General features: G+C 35.3%; 1 protein-coding gene across 5 annotated transcripts in view; it reads right to left on the bottom strand.

Annotated features, from left to right (window-relative positions):
- The window catches only part of tbrg4 (transforming growth factor beta regulator 4), a 63,160-nt gene that overhangs the window by 4,542 nt on the left and 42,767 nt on the right, over positions 1-15,851 (bottom strand). For 2 of the 5 annotated variants that reach the window (XM_069922102.1, XM_069922103.1), the window contains exons 6-11: positions 12,334-12,444; positions 10,803-10,947; positions 9,647-9,895; positions 7,740-7,851; positions 2,119-2,178; positions 1,234-1,348 (exon numbers count right to left, since the gene is read on the bottom strand). In XM_069922102.1, the coding sequence (XP_069778203.1) occupies positions 1,234-1,348; positions 2,119-2,178; positions 7,740-7,851; positions 9,647-9,895; positions 10,803-10,947; positions 12,334-12,444 (792 nt within the window). The remainder of the gene's footprint in view (positions 1-1,233; positions 1,349-2,118; positions 2,179-7,739; positions 7,852-9,646; positions 9,896-10,802; positions 10,948-12,333; positions 12,445-15,851) is intronic. The other 3 variants (XM_069922104.1, XM_069922106.1, XM_069922105.1) reach the window with 3 other exon arrangements.

Below are 15,851 nucleotides of genomic sequence, written 5' to 3'. Positions count from 1 at the left end.
CCCATTTCTCTAGGTTCCACACACAGTTTTCCACTCTGATTTTCTAGTTTTAAACATAGGGTTAAAGACAAGACAATTATAGAATGATTCAGATTATTTTCATTAACAACAAAACATGTCACAGGATGGAACTCAAAGAAAAGGATTAAATTAAATATGGTCAAATCTGAAAGAGAAACAATCTTGGACTGTAATCATTGGGAAGAACAGATAAAGCAACAATCTGACAGTAAATTATCTTAAGAACTGGGAAGATACAATCTTTAAAATAGATCAGAAGCAAGGAAAGGAATGGCAAGTATGTAAAAATAGGCAGAATGAAGCAAGTCCAGGATAAAACAGACTGCCTTTCAACGTGGCTCCAACATTTCAAACATTTCTACGACTGATTCCACCTTCATTGAATTCGCCCATTGTTATTGAATGAAGATCTACCAGGACCAATGCCTGAAGAGGGTGCACAAAATCAGTGAACTGGTGCGGACTCGAAAGGCCAACATGGCCTGTTTCCGCTCCATAAATGGTTATATGGTAATAAGAAGTGCTGCTAAAAAGACTGAAATTAATTCATTGTTAAATTGCTTAATATTTAATTAGGGAATTATAGGTAGAAAAATTAAGTGCATACAGGAGATGTGACCAGCATGTGAAGGAGAAGTGAGGTCTGAATCTGTATCAGGGAAGCTGACAAAACAAACAAATTCACTGAAGACCAGCAGGATGTGAGTCCATAAAATCATAATTTTACTGGACTTGTTATTTTGTACTCTCTCAATCTGAAGTTGTTCGTAATAGGTTCTTTTAGCATCGGATTCTTGGCAGATTATGATTACGTTTGAATTAAGTTTTAACATTAGAATTGTCAAAGCTGATACACCTGTCCCTCATAATTAAAAAACACCTATATAAGGTACAAGACAAGTAAAAAGCTAAAGGGTCTGTAGAGTGCTGCAATATTTGTAGGGATAATCTCTAATTTTGTTTTGAGCCTATTTAAATAATTTTTCTAATTCTGCAGATGTTCAATCTGAAATGTTAATTCTCCTCAAATCATGTCCCTCTGTTTTAAATATATTTATGGACATTGTCCTTGCTAAAAATTGACTGCTATTTGGTCCCTCTCTCTCTCACTAGCTGGGATTGTATGCTAAATATTCTCGACTTTGCTACCAGTGCATCTTTTGGACTTTTAAAACAATGGGCTACTCTCATTTTAAATGTTTGGAGACTTACATCCACAACCAAGAATCCAGCAGCCTGCAAGTGCCGACGACCCATTGCGAAGCGGCCCAAAAGGTCCCGGCTCCGTGATGTATAATTTGGAAATTCCCGGGCCACAAATGCCAATCTGTGAATTTAATATTTAGATTGAGACAAGAAATTAGAAAAAAAAATTCCACGCAGAATGTATCACATGGAACTATTCCACATTAACTTGCATATTTGCTGAGGACTTTAAAAGCTGTTCTTACAAATTGCTTAACTGTAGTAACAGCAAATTGCATGCGTCATCTAAGTACTGGGAAAAGAAAAACACAATAATAATTTGAGATACATTTCTTCCAACTAAACAGAAGCACAAAGTGACTGAACATTCATATAATATCAAAAAGTGCTTCCTTATTATAAAGGGCACCAAGTTGAGAAAGCATTAAATATTTGCCAGTGTGAAGGCAGGATCGTGTTTTCACAACCACTGCACTTCAATATTTTAAAACTACAGTGAAAAAAATAGAATTTTCTTGCCTATTTTTGTTAACAATAATGTAAAAGGGAAAAATGTAGTTCATGTCTTTAGGGGGGGGGGGTGGGGTTTATCTGGGCTTGCTCCATGATGTTGGAGAGGAGAGGCATTTAGGAAAGTAGATAAACTCTTTTGTCTTGGGGATAGTATCCCATCAAAGAAGGCTCACTGCACATTTTTCAGAATTGTTATTCTATAGACCAGCCATTCTAATCAGTGGGGGGGAAGGGGGGGGGGGGAAAGAGGGGGGGGGGAAGAGAGGGGGTTCACAGCACATTTAAGTAAAATCTGTTTTCTTTTCATCTCACATAAATATTTTTCACGTTTTTCGATGTAGTCTGTAGGAGAAAGTACAGAAGAAACCAAAACTTAACTGCTTCACAGGGAAGGAGGCCCATAAACTTTGAACAGAGTCCAAGGGGGGAGTGGCATAGCTGAAAAAAAGTTGAGAATGGCTGCTATAGACAATGGTAGAGTAAAATGAATTAATATTGAAGGCAATTATGTTCTGATATCCAGACTAACAAGGAATACCTTGCTCCAAAAACAAAAGGATGCAAAGATAAACTCGGCAACTAAACAATTCAGTTTTATTTTGATAGTGAGAATGGTGATAGCAGCAATAATCAGGGACAAAATTAAGTCATCTCGACAAACAGGATTAATCATGGAAAGTTAGCACAGATGTGCTGAAATCAAATGGCACCTAACTAATTTTATGGATTTTTTTTGAAGAGACATCAAAGCGTGGCATAAAGGTCAAAACTGTTGATATTGCATCTCAAGACTTTCAAAAGGGATTTTACATAAGAATCATACACCATGATTTTGTCAGCCATGATAAAGTCCATGAATGGAAGCACAAGTGGCAGGGTGGATAATGAATTGGATTTAGGAGGAGAAAGAGAGATTTGCCCAATGACATAGAAGATAGGAGCAGGAGTAGGTCATTCGACCCTTCGAGCCTGCTCCGCCATTCAACGAGATCATGGCTGATCTTAAGTTTCAGTAGCCCTTATAATGGAGCATTATATGGAATGTTAATTGAGGCTGTGCTGGATAGGTGAATGGTTATATATGAGTAAAAGGAAAGCATGCAGTGGTGTTTGCAAGGGTCAATATTAGGCCCATTGCTCTCCTTGACGTATATCTATTGTATGGACTTGCATAGGACACCACTTCCAAATCTGCAGATGACCTTGAATTAGAAGTGTGGCAAACAAAGATGACGATGATAATAGATTTGAGGGAATTTAGTCAAGCTGGGAGAATAGATGGACTTGTGGGAAATGAAATTTAAAGCAGAGAGATGCAAAGTGAAGCACTGGAAGCAACAATTTTCACTCTAAAGTGGGTTGAGAAGCAGAGATATCTGGATATACAAGTGCACAAAATATTGAAGGTCACAGGAATGATTGAGAAATGAGTTTTTAGAAAGTATGCAGAATCCTGGACTTTCTAAATAGAGGATAGAGTTAGAAAATAAATGGACGTACACCAAATACCAGTTTTATATTGCCAGCAGATTGAGTCCAGTTCTTGTCATGCACAATGATAGGGTTGTGAAAACTTCAGGAAGGAATAAGAAAAGTGGTCCCATGCATGGGAAAGTTCAATTACATGAATAGACTGGAGAAACTGGAATAGTTCTTACAGCAGTGAATGTAAAGGTTAAAACCTTGTGTTTTTACTTCTTGGTTACTTTTATGACTATCCCTTTAAGAAAGTTGTTGTTTATAGTGTTATGTATGACATCATATGTCGTAATATTTGGGCGTATGGGGAGCTTACTTTCATTCTTCGAAGAACCGTGGAGGAGGTGTAAGCATCAATATACTTTTCTTTCAATTCATATTATTTCATTTTAACATCTATTATTATCATCTTATATCATTATGTCTTTAAATATAGCTGAATGCACTGTTTATCCATCATTATGAAAATCTTGCTGTGAAATTATGCAAAATGTTTTTCCATTTATATCAATGAATTAAAGCTATTTACAGCTACAATTACAAAGTTTGATTTATTGGATTAATAAGACAGTAATTCGGAATATCGTCTCTTACATTTCTGTAAAGATGACGTGTTTTGAAATTGGGAAATACAAGAGATTGGAAAGTGTCATCTACATTCTTATTCAAAGAAAAGTAAAATTGTGAACTTTGTTTGAAAGAAAGAATCGTAGAAATTCGTCTGAGAGAATTTACAACCAGATTTAAAATTGAGAAGCAGTCTGTGAGAAAATGTCTACCAGCAATGGACGTCTGATTGTGCAGTTTAAAATTCAAAGAATGTCTGACTGCAGACACCTGTGGCCTTGGGAAGATAAGATAGCACCAAAGCCATTGCTACCAGCCAGATATTGGCAGGAAGCCTAGGAATGTTTTGAGAACATGATATAAGAAAAGCTGTGTGAAGAAACACAGTGACAGGTTCAATCATGTGAGTTGATCATACTCAGCAATTGATATCTCTTTGTGTGTTGAAGAACCAGCAACAAGTCAAGGAACCCCACCCAGGCCATCACTTACATACCAACACCTCTGGTACCAGTTCAAGTTTAGCCAGCACAATTCACCACAAGACAACTTGTCATAAGCCATGGTGGACAAGACAATATATTATCACTCATAGCAAACAAAATGAAATTTCTGCTATGTTAGCGCAGCAACAAGACTCATATAGTTCACCCAAGAAGAAAGTTCAAGTTTTTAAATGGAGATCCATTACAGCATCTGATGTTCATGAATTCCTTTGAATATCACATTGAAAATAATATTTAAAATGCTAAAGATTGTCTATTACCTAGAACAGAATACTGGAGGACAGGTGAAAGAACTAGTCAAAAGTTGCCAATATATGAATCCAGACCAAGGTTTTAAAAGGTCAAAATAATTATTGCATCATTATTATGGCGATTAACATAAAGGCTTTACAAGCATATGCACTCTTTCTGAGAGGATGTTGTAATGCAATGGGAAGTAGTGTACAAGAGCTGAATTTGCTTGCTAATTTGTCGATTATTATCAACAAATTTTCTTACAAGCTGAAGGACTTTTATGGAGAACCAATGTTGCAGAGCTTAAAATGATTTCCAGAAGGGACGCCACTTTTGAGGATATTGTACAATTCTTGGAATGGCATGTAGAAGATATCCTGGGACATAAAGATGGTAGAAAATGGTGTTTATCTCATCATGGAGTTATACATCAACGAAAGGAGAAACTAGTGTAGCATTTGATCGTGAAGCATCATTTTAAGGAGTTTCATTGAAATCTCAACTTTTATAAGGTCCAGAGTTAACCAGTATTTTAAAAGACATTCTGATAACATTTTGTAAAGAGCCTATTGTAATTGCTCCAGATATTGAAGCGATGTTTCATCAAGTGAAAGTACCAGCAGAAGATCGTGATTTTCTACGATTCTTATGGTGGCCTAACAGCAATTACAGTAAAGATATGATTAAATGCAGAATGACATTTCATTTATTTGGAGCAAACAAGATGTGCAAATTTTGCTCTCAGGAAATGTGCTGAAGATAATGAAGAACAATTTAGCTCTCAACCTATAAGTATCATCAGAAATAATTTCTTATGTTGATGATTGTCTTACTTCAGTGGTTTCAGAAAAAGAAGCAATAGATCTTTATCATGAGTTAAGAGATCTGTAATAAAGGAGGTTTCTTCCTTTTGAAATAGATTAGCAACAGACGAGATGTGTTGGCTGTTATTCCGGAGTCAGAAAGAGCAAAGGAGATAAAACATCTTGACTTGGATTGTGACATTCTACCTATCGAAAGAATTCTAGGAGTGAAATGGTGTGTTCAATCTGATGTTTTCAATTCAAAATTGTTTTGAAATAATGACCTTTAACAAGATGAGGTAAGCTCAATATATGATCCTTTTGGAATATTGGCAGTGGTAGTATTAATAGCCAAGAAAATTCTGCAAGAATTGTGCAGACGAACATTTGATTGGGATTAAGTTATACCTGATTCCATTGCACAAGATTGGATGAATTGGATTGAGAGTTTTGGAACGTTAGAAAGTTTTGAAGTCAACAGATGTTTTAAACCTACAGACTTTGGAGTGGCCACATATGCTCAGTTAAACCATTTTGCGGATGCAAGCGAAGGTGATTATGGTACTGTTAGTTACTTAGTACTACAAAATAATCAAGAGTGAATACATTGTGGATTTTTAATGGGTAAAACCAGAGTGGTTCCATTAAAACCAGTCACCATATCTCATATGCAACTGACTGCCACTACTATGGTGAGCAAAATGGACTGTGTTAAGAATTACAGATGGAGTTAACAGATTCTATGTTTTGGACTGATAATACATCAGAACTTAAATACATCAATAAGGGTTTGCATGCTAAACAATGGAGATATGTTAAAACAGTGGATAATCCAGCTGATATGGCTTCACAAGGATCAAAGGTACAACTGTTTCTGAAAAGTGTCAACACTTGGGTGTTTGGTCCTCAATTTCTTTTGCAATCTCAAGAAGGCCTCAAAATCTAGAAGAGTTAAAAGAAGTTTCAATGGAAGATACAGAAATCTAAAACACTACTGTGAATATCTAATGAGAATGATCCAATTATTCAATTAATTTACTATCATTCTTCATGATTTCATTTGTAAAAGGCATGGATTCTTAGATTAAAAACTATGTTTTTACATCATATCAAGAAAGAAAATCTCAAGTCTTGAAAGTGCTGTTACCTAACAGTTAATGAATTGGCAAATGCTGAATTGGAGATAATTTGTTTGTGTCAGAGAAAGGTGTTTGATAATGAGATATCAAAATTGAAGAAGAATTAGAATGTTGCAAAGGCAAGTGGTGTTTACAAGCTAAATCCTATCCTTGTAAATGATGTATTGAGTAGGAGGAAGATTGGGAAAAGCAATAATCCCAGAAAAAGTGAAACATCCAATTATCTTAGCTAAGGAATTTCATATTTCTGAATTGATTGTTCAACATATACATGAGAAAACAGGTCATGGTGGTTGTAATCGTGTGTTGTCAGAATTATGTCAGAAATATAGGATACTTGGTGCTTCAACATTGATCAAAAGAATTATATCAAAATTTGTTAATTGTTAATTGACAATTGTCAATTGTCAAAATTGTCAATTAGCAAGTGCTAAATGCAATTTTGTATACAGAGACATTGTAATTATCATGAACAATTCTGTACCAAGAAATTCTTGGTTGCTGAATCGTGATACAGTTCCGGACAAGAAAGGTTTCATTCGGCAAGAGAGGATTAAAACCAAGACTGGTTACTTAAATTGACCTATTACTAAATTCTGTCTTTTACAAGAAGCAGATAGTTTTAATTTCTAATCTTATACTTAACATATTTACTTTTTTCTCTATAATAGTAATTATTACGTATTAGTAATAATATTAATGCCTATTATAATAATTAGGGGCCGGCATGTAAAGGTTAAAACCTTGTGTTTTTACTTCTTAGTTAAAGAAAGCTTGTTGTTTGTAGTGTTACCATAGATACTATATAATATCTGGGCATACAGGGAGCTTGTTTTCATTCTTCAAAGGAGAAAGCGTAAGCATCAATATACTTCTCTTTCAATTCATCTTCATTTTAATCACCTATTATTATCATCTGATATCATGTCTTTAAATATAGCCGAATGCTTTGTTTATCCATTAAAGCTATTTACAGCTGCAATTTACAAAGTTTGATTTATTGGAGCTTTCTCCCTGAAGCCGTGATGTTTCTGAACTCCAGGGACACAGGGCTAGTATATGTAACATGATACTTATAAGTGATATGTTATTTATATGTTAATTATAAAGTTTCTGAGCTAATTTATCCATGTAAATAACCAGCTCCACGGTCCAAAGAAACGCTGTCTCATTTTCACTGTACACTGCAAGGTTTATGGTATGAACGACAAATAAACGCAACTTGAATTGACTCGTGATTTTCACAGTTTCAGTGAATGCTCTCTCTTTACCTCTTGGCTCCAGAGGGAAGCGGCATTGTTCCCTCAGGCTGAAGTATATGCAAGGCTGTATACTCCTGGAGGGCAAGTGGTTTACTCTCACAGTCTATTAGAACCTCTCCATCTGCAGACAAAGAAAGAATTCTTAACTATTTAATAGTGAAAACAATCCAATTAAGGTGTTGTGGATCAACAGGTGGGTATGTTGATCACTAAATCCACAAAGTCAAAGACAAGGGAGTTTCATGTCTCAGCTATGCCTATTATACTCTAAGAGAGAATGCCAAGATGAAAACAAGCTTTAAATTAAATATTAAAACAAACATTCACTGCTTCTGATCAAAATAAATATGAGTTAGCCAATTTTGGTCACCATGTAGAAGAAAATACATGCAACACCCTCCCTACTGCTTTACTGCCATTCAGGTTTTTGAAATTTACCCTTATCTATTCACAAGTACCCAAAAATTTGAGAAACAGAATAAAATTTACTTATTTTGTGTGTGAGCGTGTGTGTGAATAAATTAACACAAGGTGCAAAAGAAACAAATGTCAATTTTTATTTTTAGTTATTCAGTACTCTGGGTATGACGCCTCCGTCTTGCTGGGTTGGCAATCAGTCTTGAGTCCCTCCTTTGCCACATCCCTTCAAGTCCGAGGACACATGAACACACATCTCGGAGTACAATGCCCTGCCACTCTTCTTCCACAAAGTGTTTTCTCTGACATGCCAGATTGTTGGGCACTGCAGTTGCCATAGTTGGCTCTTTAAAGTAATTCTTCAGCCTTTACTCCACTTCCACGAAGTCATCATGCCCTCCTCGCCAAACTCTTCCACATCACCTTTCTCCCGTCAACCCTGATCCTTGAATTCCACCCCTTTCCCTTAAATGGCCACTGACTGAACCCTTTCCTAATTCTGAACCTGTGTCAGAGAAACTGCTTTGAAGATGAAGAGCGCAGCACGTAACTCTGAGGCATCTGTTCATGTCTTCTGACATGAAAGGGCGTGACAAAGGAGGGACTCAACCGTGACTACCACCTCATGGTGGTGTCTTTTCCAAATCTTATGGCCCCATAGTATTAGCTAAAGATAAAAATTGACAGGATGTGTTTTTTCTTTACACAAGCCTTGTCCATCCACACCCTTTCCCCCACCTAATGTTGACCTCAGATGTTAAATAATAGTGATTGGTCAGTTTGGAATGCTGATAAAATGGCTTAATATGAGAGGACAAATATCCCACAAGGACGCATCTGCATTTATAGCATTGGATTCAATGGGCAAAGGGGGGATAGCATACAGAAAATTGTGACACAAATATTTCTCTAGGAACACAATTTTCCATAACACTGGAGTCACCTCTATTTCAATAAAATGTTATCATATGGGAAAGTGTAAAAGCATAGTGACTACTAGTTTGTAAAGAAGCCATTCATCTTTTCCAAAGTTCCACAATCAGCAATGGTTGAGCAAATATGTTGAGGTTATTTGATCAAGAATGTAGCCAATTTATTAGGATAAAATAAAATAGGATGTTCAGTAACAGTGCCTGGGGATTTCCTTAGGTCATGTATCTGATTTTAACAACACTTCAATTCGTCAATCTTTCAAAAATACTCGATTTCATCCGATTCTCTATACATTTTTACTTCCCTATGCCAGATATTAATTAAGTTCCCCTTTAAGACACACGTTGGATTGCACGACCTCCACATTCCACAACAGGCATCCAACGTCAACATCTTGTCACTAATTGATCCAACTTTATTGTTTTGATGCTAATAAATTTAATCCTCTATTTGCAGTCATAAGAATTGGGGATAGGGCTTTGGTTTAACATTCAAGTCAAAGACTTGACTATATTCAATAACTCCCTTGGTTACGCAACATGATTAAAAAAAAGTTACAAACTCACCGATAACCCAGCCATACAAAGTGTCCACACCACAGCGGTACTTTGTCTGGTCTCCGAAGGCAGATTGCAAAGCATCATGCACGCCACTACTTAGTGGACTTGGCTTCTTATTGGCTCCTGAGATCCACATACCCAAGCACTGACTTGGCAAAAAGGGACCACCATAGTCAGAACATTCAAGTTGAGCTGTGGCATTAATATGTACCAACTTCAATTTATAGTTCTCTCCTTTCTGTGTCTGATTTCCTTCTGGTACCAATAGAAAGATTTAAAAAAATTAATGTCCACATATTGCGCAATCCAACAGGAAGCTATTCCTCTAAAATTTGATTGCAACCTACAATTGCTAACTATCTAAAATTTTTCACGATGAAGCAATCAATAAATTGCTTTTGTACTGCACAGGCAATGTGAGAAAGATAACAATAATCTCATGTTAACATTTCAATTAGTTGTAGAAAGAATGTTACCCAAGATACCAAGAAGGCACTCATCTCTTGCAAGAAAGGCTATAAATCATTTATTGAAAGATTTAATGCACTGAAAGCAATTTTGGTAATATTACGTACATTTGATTGGCTCAAGGAATCTGCCTGGAATACAGTCTTCACATTTTTAGTAAAGTGAAGAAATGCTTATTTGTTCTTGGAACAGGGGTAATGCCATTATAATGATTAAGAAATTCCATCAATTATTACTCTTTTTACTTGGCCTATTCAACAAATGGTTTCAAATCTTTTACATCCATTTGATACTTTTCACATATTTGACAAAGTGTTTTACAACTAAGTAATTAGTGTGTCAATGCTGCAGCATTTTGGCACCAAGCAAATGCCCACAACCATGGGCAATCAATCAATTTTCCATATTTAGTTAGGATTTGGCAAGATCCCAACTCAAAAGCACAAGTCAATAAACAAAGTTTCACTGATAAATTCCAGTTTATTATATTTTTTCTAGTATTAGCTCAGAAATGAATAGATAATCATTTCTATGATATCCCATGGTAACTTGTGAACTCCAGGCAAAATAACCACTGCCACATCCAATTAAAAAAAATAATTTAGAGGTACAGCATGCCCTTATGACCCATGAGCCCTATTCTGCCCAAATACAGAAGCGTTTGAAACAAAATCAGTCAAAACACAAGACTTACCTGTAATTTTTCGGTAAAACTGAGGTTCAAGTACATGACTGAGGTAAAAAGGGTTAACCTGTTGTAATATACAAAGAGACCATACCAAATCAACCAGGAGGAGTGGCTCCATTTCCAGCAGGCCACTCTTAAGTATATTGTGAATCTATACAAAGAAAGAAAAAATATTTCATAAAAGAGGTTCACTTACTGAAAATATCCTATCTTCTGCTAGTCATCCTAACCATTCCTAATGAATCTTTACTGTTCACAAGGACTTGAATTTTGTCTGAATTTATTAAGCTTTCACCCTTTTGCTCCACATTCTCCTTGCCACTCATACAGTTCACCACATTGCACATTTCTTTGGATATTAAGCATTTAAGGGATGTGGGGTTAATGCAAACAAGTGCAGGTATGGTTAAAGATCAACCATCATCGTATTGAATGGCAAGGCAAGCAGAAAGGGACAAACTGTCTACTCCTGCCTTTGTTCCTTAAGAGCCAGTCCACACAAAAGAGTGACATTAAGCCAAACCAATGATCAATTTTGCTGCATTCAGGACCTGATGGCACTCATGCAGCAGGCCAAGTATACGGCAAAGGACAGCCAACCTTGTCTCAGAGCCAAAGAGAGGATGAGACATCGAGACCATGGGCAAAATATCGACTTTGAATCAAAGGAAGATTGAAGACTGGATAGTGTGGAATTAAATGCAGACAAGGAACACTACGTTAAAGTCACCCACCGTCCCAACCCAGAAATTTATCACCATTCCTTTATCACTGCTGATGTTAAAATCTTGGAATTGCCTAACCAACAAGACTGTGGCAGTATCTTAACCACAATTACCTAATCAAATGTAATCATACATGGACAATAAACCCTGGTCCAGATGATAACCATATCCAATAAATGAATAAATAATAAAAACTGGGCAACTACAACAATAATTTTAACATTGCAAGTATAAAAAGGCAAAAAAAAGCAATTGTGTTTATTTCTAAACAAGTTAATGCTTCAATTTTAAGAGCAGTGGCCTTGGAGAAATTCAGGAAGCATTCACCAGAATAATACTGTGGTCAGATGTTTAAATTACAAAGATATTAGTAGCTTTTACATCGAAAACAATTTCTTCTGGTGAGGGAGGTAGAAACACTGGGATTAAGAGACTATAATTAAGACTAAAGAAAACATTTTTTTCCAAAACCCCTATCACTGCATTGCAAGTTCTCGCTGTTCCAACCTACAGCCTTCAGGTTTGAGAGGGTTACATTTTTTGTTTAGTTAGTGTTATCAACAGATATATTCAACTAACTAAGGTGGAACCTGCTTTGAATGCTGAATATCTTACTTTTTTTCCAGGAGGCCAAATGCAGCAATCCCTGCTGAGAACAGTAACAATTTTAAACATACTCTCCTTAAGTGCAGCATTAATTTCAATTTATTGTATTATAATATCACAACTTTCTCACTCTAATATAAGTGTGCTACCATTGATTTATGGTTAAGTATAATATATTCCCTCTTACAGATCAACACTATTCCTACCTTAGCAAAAAAGGCCTCTCCATTAGCTGGTTGATAATTAAGCCGAGCGAAGGCCATGAGAATATTACAAAGCTGAACCTCTGTCATCTTGTCACAGTGGTCATGTACATACTGAATGAGAAATCACAACACATTAATTTATCTGCATCTTTTCCATTTTTCAGAATATTCAAAAACACAGAATCTAATATAGTAAAATCCCCATTATCCATAATTCAAGCAACCAGTAAAAATAGAGAGAATATTTTAAAAATAAATACATAAAATTTTAAATTAAAGTTTATAATTGTAAAAGTAAATGAAGTAACGTAAATCTTTGAAGATGGGAGCAAATATTCAGCCTGCGGAGTGCCTTTGCTCATAGCAGCTGTTTGAATAAAGTTATGTTTGAAGAAAATGGCATTGCCCAGGATGAAGAGCTGGTTGATATTGCTCGCCCTTGGCTGCCTGCTTAGTTAGAGTCTTAATAAGAATATTTATTTTTATTAGTATATTATTAAATATATTAGAAAGACTTTATCTGTAAATTTGGGTAAGGGTGATGTAATAACATCTATGATGTTATTGTTCATCTTTTGGGCAGCTCCATGGAAATGCAGCACAGTTAACAACTTTCAAAGAATGTGACTGAAAATACAGTAAAATTCTTTGATAAAATATTCATGCAAGAGAAGTTTGTTCAGTATAAGTATTTTTGTCTTTAAAACTGTTTATTCAATTTTTAAAAAATATTTTATTTTTGTTTTTTCATATATACATAGAAAACTCTCCAATATTAAATATAGATGCATATAGCGTGTGAGTGTAAAATATATATTAAAAAAACATTTTCTTACAAAAAACAAACAAAACCTTCCTTCCCTTTTCACAATATAAATCCACACAACATCAGGGCTCATATTTATGTTGACCATCAAAACATTCTATATGGGGAAGTCACTTGAATTTATACTATAGCAGTATTTATTCTTTTAAAATTATTTTTAAAAAGTTTTACCAGAAAAACAAAAAAAATGCAATTAATCCACTACAAATTTATAAATAACAACATATGGTACAGTAGCAATACTACTTAATTCTAAATCCAATGAGTGGTAATACATACAATATCAAAGATATAAAAGAAAAATGAAACAAAGAAAAAATGCAAACCCACAGCAATCACGGTTAAAATTCATGTTGTGTGTAGTGTTGAATCTGAACAAGCAGTATTTATTATTATCCTTTTTATTACTGTATTTATAATTAGGCCCCTGTATAATCCAAATATGGCTGCCATACCTTAATAAATGTCACATTTGTTCTTTTATATTTCATGATAATTTTTCCATAGGTATGCAACTATTCATCACAGCATTGCATCATGTAGAGGGGAGTCAGATTTCCAAGTAATTGCAATACATTTCTTAGCCACTGCTAAGGCAATTTTAAGAAATGAAATTTGGAATTTAGTTAATTTATTGCTTATTTCAATGAAGTTGCCCAAAAGGTTGCAGGGCATATCATTGAATATTTCAAATTTTTGGAACCCAATTTCTTTTTACATCATCATCCTTCCTTTGCTTAATCTTGGAAAAATAGCACTTTTTCATGGTCAATCTCGAGAGGGTCATGATTTTACTTAGAGTATTCATATGCTGCTCCCAGAATTATCTTCGGTTCCCAGTAAGTCAAAAATCTTACCAGGACCGGTTGTGGTGGCTGATTGCTAGCTCTCCTGGATCTAAGGGTCTGGTGAGCCCTTTCAATGTGCAATTTTTCTTCTCCCATCACTCGTGGGATCCATGTTTCGAAGAGGTTCACCAGATCTCTTCCCTCAATTCCTTCATTCAGTCTGATAATTTACTTATTTTGCCTGCTAAAATTCAATCTTATCCAGCAGACCCTGTTGTCCATAGTTTACCCTGTTTTTACTAAATCTACTTCTACTTTGGTCATTCTTTTCATTGTCTTCAACGATTTCTTTAATTTCAGTCATCTTTTCAGTCATGTCTCTCATTACATTTCGACACCAACAAATCAGTTTCTCAAGTTTTCCATTTTCTCCAGGATAATATTTAGTTCTTGTCCCGTCTCCCTAGCTCTGCCAGAGTCCACCAGTCTGGAGGCCACTTGGGCTTTCGCTTGATGTTCCTGGATGAGTAGAAACTTCTTCAATTTTTGTTCTCGGCTGCCTTGATTTCTTAAGAATTTATTTTGTCCATTTATCAGTGAAAAAATTCTTAATTTTAACCATAATTTTGATACTCTTCGTGGAGATCTTGGTCAAAACACGTCTATCAAAGTGTTTCACATGGCTACGCCCTCTGAACTGTTTATTCTTAATGTTGGTGTGTTAGTTTGACATTGTAAGAGTGAGTCTCATGTAACCAGAAAATTCTCCTATCCAGTATCTACCAATCCCCATAGGTGCTGGAGACCGTGGGTTTTACTGTATAATTATTCAACCGGTTCAGGTATTTAGTTTTCCCACAGATAAATCATATAAAATCTGTTTATAAACCATGTGAAAATAATATCTCCTGGAAATCCATTATTCTGTACATTTTTTTCATTTCTCAATTAGATCTTATTTACAAATGTGCTCTTGTGTGTTTATTCAAACTACACACATGCAAATTTTCTCAATGAAGTTTTTAAAAAAAGACGCGAGTATTGATCGTATTGCCAATTGAGTTGGATAATCTGACATTTTTCACGTTAATTTGATACCAGCAAATTAAATTGGAAAAAAAAACCAGAAACCAGGAATCTCCATACAGGATTATGAAGCGAATTATATTTCAGAGAGATAATTTACATTGTTGATCCCCAATTTCATTTCAGAAGACATTAACTTTGATCTCAATTAATTGAAATCATTTTGCAGAGACATAACTCAACAGAGGGATATATAAAACTCATGATAACACTGGACCACAATTTTTTCCAAAGTTTTCTTCCTGAAAAGAAATTGGGGATTACAATAGACAACTTCAAGCCGAACACAAATATAATTTTAATTTCCTGTAACATGTAGGAATATGGAGAAACATTAAATTAACTTTTCTTGAATTTAGCATGTTTAATCACATCAGGTTGCAGACATATTGCGTTAGTTCAATTGACCTAAAAAAAATGTCACTGATTTTTGTTTGCACCCAGAATCTGATGCCTCTAGTATCAGTGTTCAACAATAGTCAGCCAGTATTGATGGATTCCAGTTGCCTTGATACTATTTTTCCATGGTCACAATGTCCTGACGAAACCTCTTACCATGTTCATCGTTGACTACACCAAAATCAGCAGGAAAGAAATCCAAGTGTGGTGCAGAAAAGGAATTTTCAATGACATGTTGCTATCAATGGTTTTATAAGCTTGAAGCAAGTTGTCAATCAGCTGAATGTAGTTTGGTTCTCTGTAGTTGCCAAGAAAATTCTCAACAACTTCTTTAAATGCCTTCCATACATGTCCAGACTTAAGACACTATTTCCATAGAACCTACACTGACTGACATCGACTGACCAAGAAAAGCTTGC

This window comes from Narcine bancroftii, chromosome 2, assembly GCF_036971445.1.
Source record: "Narcine bancroftii isolate sNarBan1 chromosome 2, sNarBan1.hap1, whole genome shotgun sequence".
NCBI lineage: Eukaryota > Metazoa > Chordata > Chondrichthyes > Torpediniformes > Narcinidae > Narcine > Narcine bancroftii.
Note: the sequence above shows the minus strand (reverse complement) of the source record. Positions and strands in the feature narration are given on the sequence as shown.